At 47.9% G+C, this 22,201-nt stretch overlaps 1 protein-coding gene across 1 annotated transcript in view; it reads left to right on the top strand.

The window, feature by feature from the left end:
- The first annotated feature begins 418 nt into the window (after positions 1-418).
- TBX15 (T-box transcription factor 15) overlaps positions 419-22,201 on the top strand; it is a 76,055-nt gene continuing 54,272 nt past the window's right edge. Inside the window, exons 1-3 of the mRNA XM_060236886.1 lie at positions 419-627; positions 17,634-17,735; positions 19,427-19,598. Coding sequence (XP_060092869.1) covers positions 536-627; positions 17,634-17,735; positions 19,427-19,598 — 366 coding nt within the window. The 5' untranslated portion in view covers positions 419-535. The remainder of the gene's footprint in view (positions 628-17,633; positions 17,736-19,426; positions 19,599-22,201) is intronic.

Here is a 22,201-nt window from a genome sequence, read left to right as displayed (position 1 = left end):
ATAGTTTAAATACAACATCATGTCTCACTGGCCCTGACAAATCTTGGATCGAAACTAGGGTTTGAACAAACTTTCTCCCTGTCTTCTTCCCCTCCTGCCTCCAACTGATGTGCTTCATTCTCTTGCGCCCCGATGACGTTTATGGCTATTTATATTTTATATTGTGGGCACTTGCCCTTAGCAGCTTTAAATCTTGACTGGAATACCAGATGTCTCACTCGAAACAGAAAACCAGAAAGCAGATTGTTAAGCCAAACAATAAAGCTTGTCAACAAAAAGAGGGCAATTGCATTTGCCTGATTTTTTTTTCTCCCTGCCTGCATCCACTTCATGATTTCTCTATCTCCTCTGGGAAAATCTTCAACATGGACAGAGTTTGATGCGATGTTCTTTCTCATTTTTTTTTTTTTTAGATTCGGAGCAGAGCCCGGGGTCAGACACCGAAGCGCTGGCCGAGAGGACGTCTTGCTCGTTTGGTTCGCACCCGGACCTCCCTTCGGGCGCCTCCCTGCCCCAGCCGCCTCCTACCTCATCCATGGAGGAGATCCAGGTGGAGCTGCAGTGCGCGGATCTTTGGAAAAGGTTCCACGACATTGGCACGGAAATGATCATCACTAAAGCAGGCAGGTAAGGTGGACGCCTCCTCTCAGCGGAACATCTTGACTGTCTCTGTGTTGGGGAGTCCATGGAAGAGAAGTGTTGTGTGTGTGAACTGTAATATGTATATTCAATGGTGTTCCTGCCTGGCTCATTGGACTGAGCTTGGGGACTTGGGACCGATGGGCGGTAGGATCCAAATCCCTGCACCAATCGTGGACCCCCCGCTGGTTTGAATGGTCCAATAACGTGCTGGCGTGGGAACCTTGAGTTGTATATAGTTGGCCCCATTGGCCAACTAGTCTTGAGTGCAGCACTATACTATGCTGTGCTGAAATAAAGAGCTATGATCGCTACCACCTCGCCTCTTCCTTGCATCGAACCCACTATATTGTAAGAAGGGTCTTCGTAGAACAGAGGGTTGTGTTGGCACCATTTCAGGCGCTAAAGATCTGAACTTGGATGTGGAAATTTTGGTCAGCCTTCGCAAAGCTCGCTGGCCTTGAAGCTGTGGAATGCCTGGCAGTGTTTTAGAATGGGACGCCCGTAGGAAATATGAACCGCCTCCATCTGCGGTAAACTTTCTATATTTCATCACTTAGCCCTAGCTATAGCTGTACCCGAGCAGCTGCTGACATCTGGGCAATGTTTAATTTATTTTTCTGAAAAGTGATGTTTAAAAAAAACAACCCTGATGTTGTCTCTTCAAATTTTCATTAGCTTTGGTACCGCTTGACTGGCTGGCATGAGGTTTTTAGCAGTGCTTTTAACATATTTTTCAATAATTAGCAATGAGGTGCCAATATGTTTTTCAAAAAACACGTTTGGGCCATCTGGAAACTTACCCATCACCAGGACTTTATTGAAAATGCACAACTGGGTTTTTGGAAGGCAAGAAGACTCTTCCAAGCCATCAGAGTGACAGAATTCTTTTCTTTTCCTTCCTTCCTGATCTTTCTTTCGTCCTTCCTGATCTTTCTTTCGTCCTTCCTGATCTTTCTTTCTTTCTTTCTTTCTTTCTTTCTTTCTTTCTTTCTTTCTTTCTTTCTTTCTTTCTTTCTTTCTTTCTTTCTTTCTTTCTTTCTTCCTTCCTTCCTTCCTTCCTTCCTTCCTTCCTTCCTTCCTTCCTTCCTTCCTTCTTCTTCTTTCTTTCTTTCTTTCTTTCTTTCTTTCTTTCTTTCTTTCTTTCTTTCTTTCTTTCTTTCTTTCTTTCTTCTCTCTCTCTCTCTCTCTCTCCCCCCCCAGTGGGAACCCAAAGCTGCTTTTGTGTATTAACCAGATGTGAAGCTCACAATGTTTTGCATCCTCCTTAATTTGATTCGCCCTTAATCACTTTTCACATTTCAAAACTTTTAGTGGAATAAAATAATAGAACAAAAAAATAGATAGGATCCAAAATGGGCGAAACTGAGTAAATTCACCCTTAATCCTTTAAAGTGTGTAGGAATATTAATCTTATATTCAGTGTATCTGGTGTGTTTAAGATACGGAACCATTGTCAATGTTTGCTGGCAATTCTGATTCCAAAGTCTGATCTTGGATCATAATAAACTCAACTGGACTAAACAAGAAGTAGAAGTTGCTTCATGCTGCCAGAAAGTGTGCTCCCTGGCCCTGCGTTATGGATAGATGTACTCGGTCCCCTCCATAACTGAGCATGGGGGGAGGGAACCTCTTCCTGTGAGTTTTGCAGCAGAACTGACTGTGCAGAGTACTGACTGACAGCTGGCTGTGGAGTGAGCGGATTGTCTGGCAACCAGCTGTGTCACAGTTCTGATTGGATGTCAGCAAGCATTCTTCCACCCACCTTTCCCGAGCAGTTAATGTGGTTAAAAACATGTGGCACTTTTTTTAAACAAAAAGAACAATCTATAAAACATTGAAAATTGCTGGGGGGGTGGTGTTGGTGTGAGATGGAATAGTCATAAGCGTGCTGTTCAAAGCCAACACCCGCCAATTAGAGCTGCACATTAGCTACCTCGGCAGAAAAATTTACAAGCTAGTCAAAGCTGGTGGAAGCTTCTATTGCCAAGCAAATTGAAAAGAGTATTACTGTTTACTGGAGCATCTGTTTTTTTGTTTGTTTTGTGTACTACTATCTTATTTACCTGAGTTACTGAGATAGCAACGTTCCAAACATTTCATCTAAAGTCCAGGTTATCAAGGCTCACACTGACATTAGTCTAAACGAGGGAGTGAATTCAGACAAAGGTAAATCATATATCCGTGATTATCTGTTCTGTGGGAGGCACTTCCCAATTTCGGTGTAGGGGAGGAATAAGTTGGGACAACGGGCTCAAACTGGTGATGCCAAAATGTTACAGACAACTGTCCATTTGGACCATATATCTGTCCTTTCCTTTTCCCCATCTTGGAAAATAGGACTTTAAAATGGGATAGTGGAAATGCAACAAAATTAGAAGGGAGTTTATGGAGTGTGCATGTGCATGTGTGTCTGGGCAGACAAGAAGAGCAATACCAGATAGAGCCAGGGAGAGGAGGCCAATACCAATAAGTCTCCGCTGCCTCAATCATAGGCAAGGCAGAACACCACCTTTTTACAGGCATTAAGTCCCAGAGGGCTTAGATCTCCCTTGGGAGATTGCTCCACCAGGTCGGCACCGGACCTGAAAAAGCTCTGGCTCTGGTTGAGGCGAAGTGGACCTCCTTTGAGCAGGGGATCACCAGCAGATATTCACAGAGCATAACACTCTTTGGGGGATGTGCCGGGAGACATGGTCTTGAAGGTACGTTGACCCCAGACCACAGAGGGCTTTAAAGGTTAAAACCAAACGTTTGAATTTGACTCGGTATTCAACTGGGAGCTGGTGCAGTTGGCAAAGCATTGGCTGTATAAGTGCTCTAGATGAGAAATAAAGATGGCAGCAATGCCTTTGGTGATCTGAAGAATTAATAAAAGGCCCCACTACTGTTAACTGTTCGTTAAACTCGTTGCATGATCCAGCTTGTTTCCATTTGAATTCCAATTATGTTCATTTTTCTAAGTAATCAGCACCTTGGACAGAGAAATGATTCAAGAAGAGTGTTCCAACTGGGCTGTAATAGTTTTCAGGGATCTAAAGGAAAGTTGGGGGGAAGTGACTTAGCCCTCATTCTCCACCATTATTAGTTCTTCTGGTGCGTTGAAATGACCATTCGGTCCCTTTTCTCCTCTCCATCTGGCTGTGCAAAAGTTTGCACATCCACTTCACAACTCTTCCCTTGCTGGCAAAATAGGTCGCATAGAAGAGAAAGTGAAAATTTGGGGGCATCAATCCATAATGGCAGAAGAGCAATATTCGTATCTGAAATTATGCCTGGTGAAAAACTGTGGGGTGTCTTCTTTGCCTGGAAGATCACAGGGATTCGCAAAGGACCAGATGCCTTGTGGTTAAGGGGAAAAGTGGGGTGGAAATATTTAAATAAACATTAGGTATGCCCAGGGCTCTTTTTTTTGAGCAGAAACGCACAGGAACGCAGTTCCAGCTGGCTTGGTGTCAGGGGGTGTGGCCCAATATGCAAATGAGGTCTGCTGGGCTTTTTCTACCAAAAAAGCCTCATGTGAAACAATGGTGACATCAGGGGATGTGGCCTAATATGCAAATGAGTTCCTGCTGGGCTTTTTCTACCCCAAAAGCCCTGGGTGTGCCATTTTTGAAGTCAATTCTTCCAACTTCTATAAATGATGTACATGGGAGAAAAAGATAATTCATTTGATCAGGTTTTTTTTTTTCAAATATGATAAAATATGATAGAGCCTCGTGGCGCAGAGTGTTAAAGCTGCAGTACTACAGTCCTAAGCTCTGCTTACGACCTGAGTTTGATCCCCGGTGGAAGCTGGGTTTTCAGGTAGACGGCTCGAGGTTGACTCAGCCTTCCATCCTTCCGAGGTCGGTCAAATGAGTCCCCAGCTTGCTGGGGGGGAAGTGTAGAGGACTGGGAAAGGCAATTGCAAACCACCCCGTAAAAAGTCTGCCATGAAAACGTTGTGAAAGCAACGTCACCCCAGAGTCGGAAACGACTGGTGCTTTCACAGGGGAGCTTTCCTTTCATATGGAGTTAGAGCTTGGGTCCATCTAGCTCAGTGGTGGATCTCCAGGGGTTCTGAGAGAGAGAAGACTTTACTGACATCTGTTACCTAAGATCCTGTAATCAGAAACGGGTACGGATTGAACCAAGGATCTTAAGATGGTCTACCACTGAGGACCTCTCCCCTTCTTGAGGCAAGTAAAGAATTATAATTGAGAGAGTTTCTGACCCAAGGTCACCCAGCAAACTACATGGCAGAATGAGCACTTGAAGTTTGACCAATAATGATCGATTCCTGGAGAGGCTTTTTGTTCCATTAATAATTGAGGAGCTCCTCCCCATCTGTCTCTTGAGGGGGGAAGAAGAAGAAGAGATTGGATTTATACCCCACCCTACACTTGGGGGTCTCAGAGTGGCTTACAATCATCTTTTCCTTCCCACAACAGACACCCTCTGAGGTAGGCGGAACTGAGAGAGAGCTCTTCCAAGAACGGCTCTGAAAGAACTTGTGACTGACTCGAGATCACGCCAGCAGGTGCATGGGAAGGAATGGAGAATCAAACCCCATTCTGCTGGATTAGTGTCCATGCTCCTAAGCACTACACCAAACTGGCTTTACATTTATGTGTGCTGTCAAGTTGCAACCACTTACGGCAACCCAGGAAGGGGCTTCCTAGGCAATTGAGAAGCGGAGGTGGTTTTGCCATTGTCTCCCTCTGCATACATGAAGGTCTTGTCCCTGGCACCTCCAGCTAAATGGATCAAGTAGAAATGGTCACGTGAAGGTCTTGTCCCTGGCACCTCCAGCTAAATGGATCAAGTAGAAATGGTCACGTGAAGGTCTTGTCCCTGGCACCTCCAGCTAAATGGATCAAGTAGAAATGGTCACGTGAAGGTCTTGTCCCTGGCACCTCCAGCTAAATGGATCAAGTAGAAATGGTCACGTGAAGGTCTTGTCCCTGGCACCTCCAGCTAAATGGATCAAGTAGAAATGGTCACGTGAAGGTCTTGTCCCTGGCACCTCCAGCTAAATGGATCAAGTAGATATGGTCACGTGAAGGTCTTGTCCCTGGCACCTCCAGCTAAATGGATCAAGTAGATATGGTCACGTGAAGGTCTTGTCCCTGGCACCTCCAGCTAAATGGATCAAGTAGATATGGTCACGTGAAGGTCTTGTCCTTGGCACCTCCAGCTAAATGGATCAAGTAGAAATGGTCACGTGAAGGTCTTGTCCCTGGCACCTCCAGCTAAATGGATCAAGTAGATATGGTCACGTGAAGGTCTTGTCCCTGGCACCTCCAGCTAAAAGGATCAAGTAGATATGGTCACGTGAAGGTCTTGTCCCTGGCACCTCCAGCTAAATGGATCAAGTAGATATGGTCACGTGAAGGTCTTGTCCCCGGCACCTCCAGCTAAAAGGATCAAGTAGATATGGTCACGTGAAGGTCTTGTCCCTGGCACCTCCAGCTAAAAGGATCAAGTAGTATTCTCACAATTTGTATTGTTTAATCCCACAATTTTTTAAAAAAATTAAGGTTTAGATAGAATTTTTTCCCGGGGCCCTGCTGGGACTTTCCGCAGTCCTGGCATTATGATGCTCCTTTGGGCCCTGCTGAGCTGAGCAGATGCATCTTTTGACATGGGGAGTGAAATTCAAATTTCTGGCATTGCTCATCATCACTCTCAAGTAGATGAACACTACCAGTAGCCACCTGGGTGTAGTGGTTAAGTGTGTGGACTCTTTTCTGGGAGAACCGGGTTTGATTCCCCACTCCTCCACTTGCATCTGCTGGAATGGCCTTGGGTCAGCCATAGGTTTCTTAGAAGTTGTCGTTAAAAGGGCAGCTGCTGTAAGAGCTCTCAGCCCCACCTACCTCACAGGCTGTCTATTTTTGGGGGAGGAAGGTAAAGGAGACGGTGAGCTGCTCTGAGACTCTGAGTTTCAGAGTGGAGGGCAGGATAGAGATCCAGTATCTTCTGCTAGAGAAGGATGAAGACTTCCATGTTTTGAATGTGTGCCTTGAGGATTTGTGGTGCACTGAGCACAGATACATTGGAATGCTGCAACGTGCATGGTGTGTACACAATGAGCACAGCTGTTATGCTGAGCAGACACAGCTGCACAGCATACGGCCGTTATGAAAGCTACCCCTTTTGACTGCATGAAAGTCACCCGGTCTTAGCCTGAAAACCTTAACCAATTGACACCTAGGGCAAGTCTCCTATTACTTCACTCATGGTCCAGATTTCACACTCATTTCCCAGCCTTTGCATCTGACTCTAGCTGGCTCCATGGTTCCCCACTGGAAATCTGTGCCACAGTCTTCAGAAGTCACCCGGAGTGTGAGGTTGGGGTGATCCCAAGCCTTAAAACAGATGGCTATTCTCAACAACACTGCCTTCTTGCACCTGGTTGTCTTCCTACATCTACAACCCTCAGAGCACTTTGGAAGCTCATCAGCTTTCAAGAAGAGAATGTAGGTTGGAGCCGAGGGATCTGTTGCCCTGGTCAACACAGTGTGAGACTGAGAGCTTCCAGGGCACAGTCTTGGAACAGCTGAAGAGCAGTTGGAACAAGTTCTGGTGTAGCGGTGGAAAAGTAATGCACAAAATCCAGTTGTGATTAGTTGAAAAGTAGTTCATATAAAACTAGCTTGAGGGGGCAGGGACTGAAACCCAGGACTGAGCCATAATATGCGTGCGCACTCTTGTATTATGCATTTCATGAACAATTTTGCATTCATTCCCCCTTTTTCCATCTTTTTTTTTTGTGGTGCGTGAATAGCGTGAAGCTGGTTGCCTATTAAGAGTGAGGGCAAGAAGCACTGCCCTCACTCTGATTTGGCTTTGTGAGGTCATCATGTGATCAAATCCAGTTGGCTACCTAATATCATCACGGAGCCTATTTTGATTATTGCCATCATTTTGCCTATGTGGTTCCTCCTCAGCTGGGATAACCTCAAAAAAAAGACCCATGTTTTGTACAATTTTATTTCTTAATTAATCCCAACATGTATATCCCACCTTTCCTTGAGGGTCAAGGAGGCTTATAAGTCAAAGGAAAACATTCTAATTTAAAAAAAATCAGATAAATCACCAGGACTTTTGGAGGGTTGGTAGGTTTGTCATCTGCCACAGTTATGGGACATGCCTTTGCTGCCAGTTTTCAGACCAGGGCCATTAGAAACATTTGCAAATTATGTTCTCTAAGAAATGGTTTTACCCATATGTGACTCTTTAGAGTAAAGTCACATAAGCATCAGTTGGAAAAAGCTGGTTCATAAAGTACTCTTGGCCAGTTTTCCTTGAACAAATGGGGGTTGCCCGTTCACCGTGGCAATCTCTGCTTCTTCTTGATAGCAGCAACTTATGAAAACTCTGCTTCAGGGGAAGGCAGCAGACGGCAGGGAAAACCAGGCAAGGCAAGAATAGGCAGTAGAGAGTTCAGGTTAACAAACAGGACCATGGACAGTTCCAAGGTGGCAGAGAAGTTGCTCCAACAGACTGCCGAGTTCAATGAAAAGTGAAATTGCAGGCTGCTATAAGCGCAGACCCATTGCCACACAGGTTTAATTCCCAACCTATCCCCTTCTCTGTAGCTTCTGGGACAATTTGCCCATGGATGCTGGTGAATCATTGGGTGCCACTGGCAAGGAGTGGAGAAATGCAGAATGCTTGGTTGTCAGGGCACTCATTAGACATAACCAGGGCTTTTTTTTGTATCAGGAACTCCTTTGCATATTAGGCCACACACCCCTGATGTAACCAATCCCCCTGGAGCTTACAGTAGACCCTGTACGAAGAGCCTTGTAAGCTCTTGGAGGATTGGCTACATCAGGGGTGTGTGGCCCAGGGATGGAATTCTAGCAGGAGTTCCTTTGCATATTAGGCCACGCCCCCTGATGTAGCCAATCCTGCTGGAGCTTACAGTAGGCCCTGTACGAAGAGCCTTGTAAGCTCTTGGAGGATTGGCTACATCAGGTGGGCATGGCCTAATATGCAGAGGAGCTTCTGCTAGAAAAAGAGCCCTGGTGATTTCTCTAATCGAATCCCCTCTGGTTTAGTGTCCAAGTTGCCATTTGCAACAGAGGAAAGGACGGAGGAGCTTTAATTTGTCCAGGTGCCTCTGTGGTGAGCATGGTAATGCGTGGAGAGGAGTCACAGTACTAATAGTAGCTGGTGATAAGGAACCCACCCTGCCCTGGATCACCTAGGCTAGCCTGATCTTGTCAGACCTCAGAAGCTAAGTAGCATTGGCCCTGGTCACTATTTCGATGGGAGACCACCAAGAACATAACATAAGAGAAGCCATGTTGGATCAGGCCAATGGCCCATCCATTCCAACACTCTGTGTCACACACTGGCCAAAAAAACTCAAGTGCCATCAGGAGGTCCATCAGTGGGGCCAGGACACCAGGACACTGTGCCCCCACCCCAAGCACCCAGAATACAGAGCATCACCTGCCCCAGACAGAGAGTTCCAACAATACGCTGTGGCTAATAGCCACTGATGGACCTCTGTTCCATATGTTTATCCAAGGAAGTCCACGGAGACATGATGTAGACACTTAGGAAACCTCCCAGTGACATCTTTCAGAATGGGGGAAACCTAGAACTTGTGGCATTCTGCCTTATGATGTAAGCGTCAGATGTAGACTCAGGAAATAGTGAATCCTGGATTCCATTGGAGTTTAAACTGGCGGCAGAGTGGAAAACTGAAACGGGTCCTTCAGATAAAAGAACACCATGGGGTACAACTCCCCTTCCCTTTCCCAGCTTCCACGCATTTCAGTGGAGCTTGCACACAAGAGACCTTTCCCTGTGGCTTGTGTGAGCTTGACTTTTCTTTCTCCTCCTCTGCCATCTTGAATGGCCTTGAATGGCATTACTCCAGCCGTTCTGCCTCTGGATTCTTCATCAGTCCTCTGAAACCTGAGATGGTTTTCAAGCTGCTCTCCAGCCTCCTCCCTCCAATTAGGAGGGCTGTAAAAAGCAACTTCCTGGACCATTTTTTTGACTTGGTGGGTTTAACAAGCCATTGTGGTGGAAATTAATAATGCCCTCCAGACACTCCAGGGTCATTCCTCTTTCCTTTTAAAGACTGCAGTTGGCCTTTTGTCTCTGGAGCTAACCTCATCAAATAGACCAAGTCTCTCTCGGTCTCTGTCTCTCTCTGTCTCTCTGTCTGTCTCTTTGTGTCTCTGTCTGTCTCTGTCTCTTTTAGCCCCAGATAGTTTTTATGCTGTTGACTTTAACTAGCCAGTTTGGTGTAGTGGTTAAGTGTGTGGACTCTTATCTGGGAGAACCAGGTTTAATTCCCCGCTCCTCTGCTTGCAGCTACTGGAATGGCCTTGGGTCAGCCATGGCTCTTGCACAGTTGTCCTTGAAAGGGTGGCTTCTGGGAGAGCTCTCTCAGCCTCACCCACCTCACAAGGTGCCTGTTGTGGGGGAGGAAGGTAAAGGAGATCATGGGCCGCTCTGAGACTCTGAGATTTGGAGTGGAGGGTTGGATATAAATCCAATGTCGTCTTCTTCTTCTTCTAGCTAGAGTCACCTAAGCATTCGTAGGGTTTCCCCATCACTCGACCATGAACATCCTTATGAAGAAAAGGAGATGCAGTCTCCAACAGGTAGCCCTTCAGTAGAAAAGAGCCCCAACTTTAACGTGATGAAATGGATTCAGGTGTTGGTCTGAAGCAGCAGAACCAAGCTGGTGCCCAGTGGCCTCTTGAAGACCAGCGAAGTTTCATTCAAGGTTTAACTTTTCATGGGCAAGCACACTTCTTCAGATACAGGAAGTGTGCTTGGGTCCGAAAGCCCATACCCCCGAATGAAATGGTTTCGGTCTTCAGGTTACCACTGGGCTCAAACGTTGTGATGAAATGGAGGCAGCGACAGCTAGGTGGAGCAATAGCTCGCAAATATCCCACAGACCGTTCCTTTCGTGCTGCTCCCAGCTGGTTCGTAAAGGAGGCGATGACCCCTTCCCACATGATCGACGCCTGCCCATCCCACAATCCGCTCCTTTGATCCAATCAACTCAGAGCCACCTAAAGAAGACAATTGGCTGTCAATTGTATCAGAACCTGACCCTCCCCAAATGGGAAAAGCCCAACGCTGCTGTCCAGAGTTGATTGTCAAGAGTCCTTGCGTGTTTTGAGCTCTTGTGCTTTTCCTGGGGGCTAATACAACATACTCCATTTTGCTCAGCCAAAGGTCGCACCTCTTTGCGTGGGTCGGTCCTGCACCGTCTTTACTCCTGTTTGTCATGAAGCCAATCAGATGGATCTAACAGCAGTGATTTCATGTAACTCCTGCTATCGCTCAAGGGCTCTGACCTGGATAGTCCAAGTTAGCCTGCTCTCATCCCATCTCAGAAGCTAACCAAGGTTGGTCCTGTCTAGTATCTGGACGGGAGACCTCCAGGGAATAGTAGGGTTAGAGCACAGTGGCAGGCAATGGCAAGCCACCTCTGAATGTCTCTTGCCTTAAAAAAAACGCATGAGAGGTGCCCAAAAGTTGGCTGCAACTTGATGGGGGGGGAGGGAGAGAATTGCTCTGGGGTTGGTCGCCTGAATACCTGTTGTGTCCACCCTTTGTTTGTCCTGTGAAATTACCAAATGGAAGCATGCTGACCAACCGCTGGTAAGTGCATGCAAAGAGCCCTCTAGGATCAGACGCAAGTTCCTCTAAGGTAGTCCTGCATTTCCACTAATCAGAGGCCTTGGGGAATGATTTTCAAGCAGGATATGACAACAACTCTGCTCTCCAGATTTTTTTTTTTTGTAGTAGTAGAGCAAGTTTGGTGTAGTGGTTAAATGTGTGAACTCCTTTCTGGGAGAACCGGGCTTGATTGCCCACTCCTCCACTTGTAGCTGCTGGAATGGCCTTGGATCAGCCATAGGCAGTTTGGTGTAGTGGTTAAGCACGTGGACTCTTATCTGGGAGAACCGGGTTTGATTCCCCACTCCTCCACTTGCACCTGCTGGAATGGCCTTGGGTCAACCACAGCTCTCGCAGGAGTTGTCCTTGAAAGGGCAGCTGCTGTAAGAGCTCTCTCAGCCCCACTCACCTCACAGGGTGTCTGATGTGTGGGAGGAGGGAAAGGTAAAGGAGATTGTGACCACTCTGAGACTCTGAGATTCAGTGTATAGGGTGGGATATAAATCCAATATCTTCTTCTTCTTCTTCACCACTCTGGTATTCCTTGAAGGTCTCCCATCTAAATACTAGCTAGGGCCAACTGTGTTTAGCGTCTGAGATTTGACAAGACCAATCTAGTCTGGGATATCCAAGACAGGGCATGTTTAAAATGCTAAAGAATTTGACATTATTACGTTTCACGAGTGATTTGCTTTACAGTGTCCTCTAAGAATTAAGTTTCATTTTCAGAATATAAGGGGAACATTTTGACTTGTTTGTGGTTAACATAAGAACATAAGAGAAGCCATGTTGGATCAGGCCAACGGCCCATCCAGTCCAACACACAATGGCCAATAATTTATATATATACATATATATACACACTGTGGCTAATAGCCACTGATGGACCTCTGCTCCATATTTTTATCTAACCCCCTCTTGAAGCCGGCTATGCCTGTAGCCGCCACCACCTCCTGTGGCAGAGAATTCCACATGTTAATCACCCTTTGGGTGAAGAAGTACCTCCTGGTTGAATGATCCCCCTAAAACCCCACTGGCAATTTTGTCTGTAAAACCATGTATCAGGGCTTTTTTTTTTTTTTTTAGCAGGAGTACACAGGAAAGCAGTTCTGGTTGGCTTGGTGTCAGGGGGTGTGGTCTGATATGCAAATGAGTTCCAGCTGGGCTTTTTCTACAAAAGAATCCATGCATGAAACAATGGTGGCATCAGGGGGTGTGGTCTAATATGCAAATGTGTTCCTGGTAGTTTGCGTGCTAGTTTGGTGTAGTGGTTAAGTGCGCAGACTCTTATCTGGGAGAACCGGCTTTGATTCCCCCACTCCTCCACTTGCAGCTGCTGGAATGGCCTTGGGTCAGCCATGGTGGTGAAGTGTGCGGACTCTTATCTGGGAGAACCGGGGTTGATTCCCCACTCCTCCACTTGCGGCTGCTGGCAGGGTTGGATCTGGAGAGGGGCAGAGGGGGGTGCTTGCCCCGGGCGCCGATGGGGGGGGGGCGCCAAATTGGGAATGGAGTCCATTGTATTCTATGGGACCATAAGATAGAATGGCCCATAAGGGGGCACCATTTTTTTACTTTCGCCCCCCTCCCCTCAAAAACCATGTAGCTCTGGTCCTGCCTGCTAGAATGGCCTTGGGTCAGCCATAGCTGTGGCAGAGGTTGTCCTTGAAAGGGCAGCTGCTGGGAGAGCCCTCTCAGCCCCACTCACCTCACAGGGTGTCTGTTGTGGGGGAGGAAGGGAAAGGAGATTGTAGGCCACTCTGAGCCTCTGTCCTTGAAAGGGCAGCTGCTGGGAGAGCCCTCTCAGCCCCACCCACCTCACAGGGTGTCTGTTATGGGGAAAGAAGATAAAGGAGAGTGTGAGCCACTCTGAGACTCTGATTCAGAGTGAAGGGCAGGGTATAAGCCTGCCGTCTTCTTCTTCTTGGCTTTTTTTTTTTTTGCAAGGAATTGTACACTTTCCCTTCTTTGGGATGCCCATTCGAAGCCAATTCGAGCACCTTATACAGCCGTTGCTGCAACCCGCTCCCAATTAAAGAAATGAGCATCGCTTCGAACACTTCTGCCGTTCGCTGCACAGTGGTGCCATTCAGCAGAGCAGCTGGCAGGGCAGCCACCGTTGACGCACGCTTGCGCTCTACTGACGGGTTTGCTCAGGTTATTTTTGCTGTCCTCCTTGGGTGGGTCACGCTTGCTGAAAATCAGCTATGTACATGTGTGGCCTTTTGTTCTTGCGCAGTTGGTGCGCCTTCCTCCCATTGGCAGCATTCATGGGGCTTAGAACTTAACAAATCTTCCGAGCTTTCCCAGGTGGTAATGCGAGAACATGTCAATGTGATCCAGTTAGTGCAAGCAAATGCTCTTGGCTTTTGAGCGTTGGGCAGCGAGGCAAACCAGCCAGGCTGGGGCTTTAGAAAGACATCACTAGGGATGTTTCAGAGAGCAGAGTAGCTGTGTTGGGCTACAGTAGAAGAGAAGAAGAAGATGATATTGGGTTTATATCCTGCCCTATACTCTGAATCTCAGAGTCTCAGAGCAGTCACAATCTCCATTACTTTCCCACACACACACACACACACAACAGACACCCTGTGAGGTGGGTGGGGCTGAGAGAGCTCTCCCAGAAGCTGCCCTTTCAAGGACAACTCCTGCGAGAGCTATGGCTGACCCAAGGCCATTCCAGCATGTGCAAGTGGAGGAGTCGGGAATCGAACCTGGGCCATTTACCCACTGAGCTTACCTCAGAGCGATGTCCCTCTTCACCGCGCAGCGTCTGCGCGGATTTCCCACCAACTGCTCCGAGTAACCAAGTAGAGTCGTGGCTTTTGCGTCGCTAACGTAAACTGGTTTTTAGCGGTTTCCATTTGCGACACAAAAGGTCGGGAACTTCCTGGTTCCTCGGAGCAGCCTCGGAGCAGTTGGTGGGAAATCCGCGCAGACGCTGCGCGGTGAAGAGGGACGTCGCTCCGAGGTAAGCTCAGTGGGAAAACGGCCTTGGTTCTCCCAGATAAAAGTCCGTGCACTTAACCACCACACCAAACTGGCAAGATTCAAGTCCAGTAGCACCAACAGGAAAGTCCAAACTCACTTTGTTGAACTAGAGAAATAAGCCATGCCACTTCCCCCTTCCCCTAGAGTGCAGGGTCAAACACTTTTTCCCAACCTGTTTTTAAAAGAATGGATGAAGGGAGACAATGGGGAATGATCCAATTCCAAGATTGTGGGGGGGAAAGCAAATTTTTTCAAATCGTAAACGAATTTTTTTAAACTTAAACTGTATTGATTATTAAAAGAACTTAAGTAAAATACGAGATATACAAAAAAAACCTGCAGGATTTAAATAATAATTTGCCAACAAAATTCAAATAATAATATACGTACTGTATAAATCTTCGTTATATAATACTAATATAATATCATCTAAACCAGGAATGGCCAGACTTACTCAATGTAAGAGCCACATGGAATAAACATCAGATGTTTGAGAACCGCAAGACATAAATGTCAGATATCTGAGAGCTGCAAGGAAGGAAGGCAAATAGATGAGGGGAGGGAGGGAGAAGAGAGGTGGGAAGAAAGCAACTTTAACTTTAAATGCGTTCGCCAAGCTGCTGGTTGGTTTGGCTTGGAGAAGGAATTTAAAGAGACAAATGCCTTCTCCAAGCTGACCAATGGAGTGGTGGGGGCACCAAGAGCCACACAATATGTGAAAAAGAGCTACAGGTGGCTCCCGATCCACAGTTTGGCCACCCTGATCTAAACAGAGGTGGTTAAGTATCCCTGTTGGATCAGCCTTCCTGAGGGGAGAAGACTGGCTTGGACATGAATTGGGTAGGGATCTGTGTAATACAAAGATAATTTCTTTGGCATGTTTCTAACCGGCTCGTGCCATGGGGAGATGTACCAATTTGATGCATGTTTTTGACTTCACCTTGGAAAAAAAACATTCAGTTAGTTCTATTATTAATTACCAGGGCTTTTTGGGTAGCAGGAACTCATTTGCATATTAGGCCACGTACCCCTGATGTAGCCAATCCTCCAAGAGCTTACAGGGATCTTATTACCGGGCGTACTGTAAGCTCCAGGAGGATTGGCTACATCAGGGATGTGTGGCCTAATAGGCAAAGGAGCTCCTGCTAGAATCCCACCCCTGGAAATTACTGAGCATCACGTATAGCTAGATAGGGGTGACTTCCCTGTATCAAGCATGGGGGGGGGGGGGGGGAGGAAGGGCTTGGGAAAGCTCAGCACAGCTTTCAGAACTCTGCCCTCCATCTGTGACATCATGGGCAGTGTTCCCTCTAAGCTGAGTTAGTGTGCTAGCTCACAGTTCTTTAGCCTCTGGCTCACACGTTTTTGTCTTAGCTCAGGAAAGATGGCCCCAGAGCACACTAATTTATGCAGCAGCTCACAACTTTAATGCCAGTAGCTCACAAAGTAGAATTCTTGCTCACAAGATTCCACAGTTTAGAGCAGAGGTGTCAAACACCTGGCCCAGGGGCCGAATCAGGCCCCTGGAGGGCTCTTATCGGCCCCCCAAGCAACTGGCTGTCATCTGCTTCCTTCTCCTTCTCCCTCTCCCTTGCTTCCTTCTGTGTAACAGATTGCTTTGCCAGGCTTGCTCAATCACACAGGAGCTGTTGAGCAAAACCTCTATTTTCTCCATTGGCTGAGGCTCCTCCCTTGGGGAAGAAGGCGGCGGGGGAGGAAGAGCTTGCTTTCCTAGGCTATCACAATCACACAGCAGAGCTACCCAACCAAGCCTCTTTTCCTTCTATTGGCTGAGGCTCCTCCCCCTCCTGGTCCCCTGGGGAAGGAAGGCAAGAGCCAGAGATCCTTTTGCCCTGTTCCCTGGAGCCCAGTAGAGAAATACAAAGAAAGCACCTTTAAGACCAATGAGTGCTAATGTTTTAAGTTTTTAAAAAATTCTTTAATCGTTTTTGTCTGCGTCTTTTATAAAGTTTATATCTCTGCTACCTAATCTTAAATAGGTACACATATAGCCCAGTCCAACATGGCCTGGCCCAACAAGGTCTCATTTATGTCAGATGTGTTTGACACCCCTCATAACCAATGTGTTTGACACCCCTGGTTTAGAGGGGGTATTGATCACGGGGTGAGTTTTCTTCCCTCCCTGCCCTCAGAGAGGAGTTAGATGGTCTGCATAGTCCTTCCATCCTATTTGTACCAAATAGAGTCATGTCTTCTGGGGCACTGTGTCATCTTGGTCCATTACCGATGGCACAGCAGACATCTTAATGAAAGGAGATGCAGACACCATCTAGTGTCCGGGGGGTAGGGGACGAGACACACACCATGTGAAGCATTGGCCTCCTCAGAACATCTGGAGGGTGGGTGTTGTCTGCAGTGGCAGAGCCCTTGCTTGAGCAGACATCTTAAGGTGTCTTAAGATGCATAAGATCCTGGGTTCAAGCACCAGCAATTCGAGTCATCAAGATTTCCAGCAGCAGAGCTGGGCGAGATCTCTGCCTAGGAGCCTGGATTGCCACCCCAAGTTAGAGTAGATAGTTCTGAGGTTGATGCCCCCACACCACGATCCAGTCTGAGTCAGCTTTCATGTGATGCGTGCCAGCGTGGCACTACACCGTGCCAGAGTGGTGTAGTAGTTAAGAGCGGTGGATTCGAATCCGGAGAACTGGCTTTGATTCCCCACTCCTCCTCCACTTGAATCCTTCTGGGTAGCAGGCCCGTAACTACAGGTGGGGGGCCTGGGAGGGGCCAGACGCCATTAATCTCCCCCCTGCTTTACCTTTCTGGCCCCTCCCGCCGCCTTCCTCGCTTGCCCACAGCTTTTCTTTACTCCCCATTATTTTTCTCAGTCACCAGCTGCCTTCCTTGGTCGCCCACTGCCTTCCTTGCCCGCCTTTCTCTCCCGCCTGCCCACCTTCCTTGCCTGCTTGCCGTCTTCCTCACCCACCCACCACCTTTCTCAGTTGCCGGCCGCCTTCGTCGCCTGCCTTTCTTGCCCGCCCCCCCCACCTTCCTAGGCCACCCGCCACCTTCCTCGCCTGCCTTCCTCAGTTGCCTGCCGCCTTTCTCACTCGCCCTCCCTGCGACCCCCCCCTCTAAATTTTTATCCTCCGGGCCCCCCCATCTAAAGTTTTCTGGCTATGGGTAGCCTTAGGCCGGTCACAGTTCTCTCAGAACTCTTTCAGCCCCACTACCTCCCAGGGTGCCTGTTTGGGGGGAGACGGAGGGAAGGCAATTATAAGCCACTCTGAGACTCCTTAGCGTAGTTTCTTCCGCTGTATCTCAATATTTTTTCCATGTGAGCAAAGAAGTCCCCCTTGAGCTAATCGTTGTCCCCATTTCTACTTTTGTAGGAGAATGTTTCCTGCGATGAGAGTGAAGATTACAGGGTTGGACCCTCACCAGCAGTATTATATTGCCATGGACATTGTGCCTGTGGATAACAAGAGATACAGGTGAGGACTCTGGAAGAACTTCCTAAAGGACGTCATGCAGAATAGAATAGACCAGGAACTGTAGTCCCCAGCTTAATGAGCATGGCGGGGGCTTCCCTGCTGCGTCCCAGTTGATCAGACGATTGGAAAAGACACCAGGGAAGTGCTCCAATGATTTGCCACTGGGTAGTCCCCAGAGCAGTAGCCCTGTGGCAGAGAGTGGTAAAGCTGCAGTACTGCAGTCCAAACTCTCTGCTCATGACCTGAGTTCGATCCCGGTGGAAGCTGGGTTTTCAGGTAGCTGGCTGGAGGTTGACTCAGCCTTCCATCCTTCCGAGATGGGTCAAATGAGTCCCCAGCTTGCTGGGAGGAAAGCGTAGAGGACTGGGGAAGGCAATGGCAAACCGCCCCGTCAAAAGTCTGCCGGGAAAACGCTGTGAAGGCAACGTCACCCCAGAGTCAGAAATGACTGGTGCACTGCTTGCACAGGGGGCTACCTTGACCTTTACGTTCAGTACTCAGTGGTTTTTTGAAGCAGCATAGGTGTCAGGAGACGAGGTAAGGACAAATGCACGCCAAGGCTCAGATGTGTACATATGAATGCACCATTTTAATCTGAGGGTGGGGGTGGCTGGGCCGGCCCAAATCACCCATCTGAATGTAGCCTCTGATTACCTATTTAGAATTTGATAGTATACAAGCATTCCAAAATGCAACCGCCGTGTGAGGCTAAAAGACAGCAGTATCGGCGCCAAGAAGGTCACGTCACTTAAAGTGCCCTAAAGCCTCTTGGGATGCTTTTTTGGGGGGGGGGACTTTTTTTGGAGCAGGAATGCACAGGAACGCAATTCTGGCTGGTTTTGGCATCAGGGGGCGTGTGGCCTGATATGCAAATGAGTTCCAGCTGGGCTCTTTCTACCAAAAAAAATCCCTGTGTGAAACAATAATGATGTTGGAGTATGGCCTAATGTGCAAATGAGTTCCTGCTGGGCTTTTTCTACAAAAGAAGCCCTGATACAGAACCAAAAGTTTCAACTCTAGAGTCTCATTAATGTAGAAATTGAAAGAGCTCTGGGTTAGCATGGGCAAACGATGGAGACTCAACCCAGCCCTAATTCCACAACAGTGCAAATGGTAGCTGTGGCCACAGTCGAGGTTCACACGGTCACCTGGGCACGTTGCGATGTAGGGGGCTCAGCGTATGACCCTGGATGGATTTAGCAGCCCTTGCAAAACTTAGCAGGCTACAATGCAGCAGCAAATGTGGAGGATGAGCATGAAGGATTTTGAAGAGATGGAAACACGGACTGCCACGGCGCAGACGGAGACGCGAAAGGCCTTTGGCAGGTGCCGCACCGCTTTAGAGGAGGCATCTGCAAGCAATGAACTCTTCCCTGGTAGATCTAAAAGCTTTCATCTGTGGATTAGGGGGGTTAACCAATTAGTGTGCCCTGTGTGCAAAGTTTTCTCGAGACGGTAATTGGAAAAGAGGATTAATAGAGAGATGCAGGAAAAAAAAGGAAGTAGTTCCAGGTATCATCTGGTTCCCATTTAAGATGAAGCGCACAGTTTCCTTCCTGTGCGCATAATCTCAGCGCCCAAAATGCTCTTTGGTGAGTGCAGAAGAAAAGCTCTGAAGGAGAAAGACGCTACAGGTGGGTTTTTCCCCCTCCCTAAGTAACGTGGTCTCTCTTTTCCTTTGTCCCTCTCAGGTATGTGTACCACAGTTCCAAGTGGATGGTCGCAGGAAATGCAGACTCCCCTGTGCCTCCCAGAGTTTACATCCACCCTGACTCATTAGCCTCTGGAGATACCTGGATGAGGCAGGTGGTCAGTTTTGATAAGCTCAAGCTGACCAACAATGAGCTGGATGACCAAGGCCACGTAAGTCGGGGGGGACTGCATTCTGCTTCAAGGAGGGTTGCCCAGTCCAATTCAAGAAAGATTTGGGGATTTGGGGGGTGGAGCCAGGAGACTTTGGGGGTGGAGCCAGGAGCGAGGGTGTGGCAAGCGTAATTGAACTCCAAAGGGAGTTCCGGCCGTCACATTTAAAGGGACCGTGAGCCTTTTAAACGCCTTCCCTCCGCTGGAAATAATGAAGGATAGGGGAACATTCATTTGGGACTCATAGAATTGGGCCCCTTCATCCAATCCTTTTGAAACTTGGGGAGCGGCACTGAATGCTTGGAGAAACGTCGACTGCGGGGTGACATGATAGAGGTTTACAAGATAATGCATGGGATGGAGAAAGCAGAGAAAGAAGTCCTTTTCTCCCTTTCTCACAATACAAGAACTCGTGGGCATTCGATGAAATTGCTGAGCAGACAGGTTAAAACGGATAAAAGGAAGTACTTCTTCACCCAAAGGGTGATTGGCATGTGGAATTCAGTGCCACAGGAGGTGGTGGCGGCCACAAGCATAGCCACCTTCAAGAGGAGGTTAGATAAAAATATGGAGCAGAGGTCTATCAGTGGCTATTAGCCACAGTGTGTGTGTGTGTGTGTGTATATATTTGGCCGCTGTGTGACACAGAATGTTGGACTGGATGGGCCATTGGCCTGATCTAACATGGCTTCTCTTATGTTCTTATGTTAATGCTATGCTGAAAATATAGTGCCTCTCCCTCAAAAAACAGCCCCCACAGGGCCCCAGATGCCCAAAGATCAAGTCTCCATTTTGCCCTATGGGAATCGGTCTCCATAGGGAATAATGCAGTGCCCAGCAGACATTTCCCTCCCCTCTCCTGCTTTCTGAAGTGACCCTGAAGTGGGGGGAAGGCCTCCAAATCGGGGGATCCCCTGCCCCCACCTGGGGATTGGCAGCCCTAATTTCAAGGCAAACTCTTTGTTGACACACTGTAATCTTTAACTAAGGTTGCCATTTTTAGCCCAGCCACCAGCAAGGGGAATTGCTGTCGGTGATGGCATGGGATCCTCACACCCCGGAAATGATGTCAGTCCTCTCTAGGAATTGCTGAAAACGCTATGGATTTACCACAGAGTATCTTGGTGATTCCTAGAGAGGACTGACGTCGCTTCCAGTTTTCCCCCATGGAATTGACACCATGCCATTGGTCTGATAATGGGATCCCCTGCCCCTACTGGGGAACTGCCGACCTTTCTCTCAACACCGGAAGCCTCAAGCTTCTGGGGACCTGTTTCTGAACTTGCTCTGCTTTTCAGAACTCACTTGCTGTGAAACTCCACACAGTTTCCCCCCACTCCAAAATAAAACACGTACATGTCACACAAAACACAAGACTCTCACATCAGTTCCCACAGAATACGTTTGTGCTTTATTTTCACATTTCGAATTTATAAACGGCCTCACTGAGTGACAGAGGGAGTCATGCCCATTTCAGATATGCCCAGGAAAATCTAAATTTGACCCCAAGCCTCCTGTTCCCTTCCTCTTCTCTCCTGGCCTCACGACCTAACGGCGAGAGAATAGCGACCTCCTGTTGGGTCCCAGTCCACACTCTGAGAACCATTGCTGTAAACTGTAATCCTTCTGTAAGCTCTCCTGCTCCAAGCCCCAGGGATATGATACCTGGGGCAGCTCTCCCATCTCCTTCAGACCCAATCCCTTCACATCTTGTTGTGCCATAAAGGGTGGCCCAGTCTTAATCTTGTCCAGACACGGCTCATTTTCTAGAAGTACTTTGCACTGGGAAGAGAACCAACCAGGGCTTTTGTTGTTGTTGTTGCAGGGACTCCTTTGCCTATTAGGCCATGCCCCCCTGATGTAGCCAATCCTCCTGGAGCTTACAGTAGGCCCTGTAAGAAGAGCCCTTTCAGCTCACAGAGGATTGGCTACATCAGGGGTGTGTGGCCTATTAGGCAAAGGAGTTCCTGCTACAAAAAAAGTCCTGGAACCGACACTTGTGGAGGACATCAATGACTCAGTATCAAGTTTATAAAGTCAGGGTTACATTTAAGGATGTTCAGGGCCCATCCATAAATCTCACTTGCAAACAGGGCTTTTTATGAGTGGAAGGCACAGGAACACAGTTCTGGCTGGCTTGGCATCAAGGGGTGTGGCCTAAGATGCAAATGAGTTCCTGCTGGGCTTTTTTGTGTGAAACAATGGTGATGTCAGGGGGTGCGACTTAAGAACACAAGAGAAGCCATGTTGGATCAGGCCAGTGGCCCATCCAGTCCAACACTCTGTGTCACACAGTGGCCAAAAAAACCCCAAACCCAAGTGCCATCAGGAGGTTCGCAAGTGGGTCTAGAAGCTCTTCCACTTTGCCCCCCCCCCAAGCACCAAGAATACAGAGCATCACTGCCCCAGACAGTTCCAATAATATGCTGTGGTTAATAGCCACTGATGGACCTCTGCTCCATATTTTTATCCAATCCCCTCTTGAAGCTGCCTATGCTTGTAGCCGCCACCACCTCCTGTGGCAGTGAATTCCACATGTCAATCACCCTTTGGGTGAAGAAGGACTTCCTTTTCTCCGTTCTATCCCGACTGCTCAGCAACTT

This window comes from Heteronotia binoei, chromosome 4 (assembly GCF_032191835.1).
Source record: "Heteronotia binoei isolate CCM8104 ecotype False Entrance Well chromosome 4, APGP_CSIRO_Hbin_v1, whole genome shotgun sequence".
Lineage (NCBI taxonomy): Eukaryota > Metazoa > Chordata > Lepidosauria > Squamata > Gekkonidae > Heteronotia > Heteronotia binoei.
Note: the sequence above shows the minus strand (reverse complement) of the source record. Positions and strands in the feature narration are given on the sequence as shown.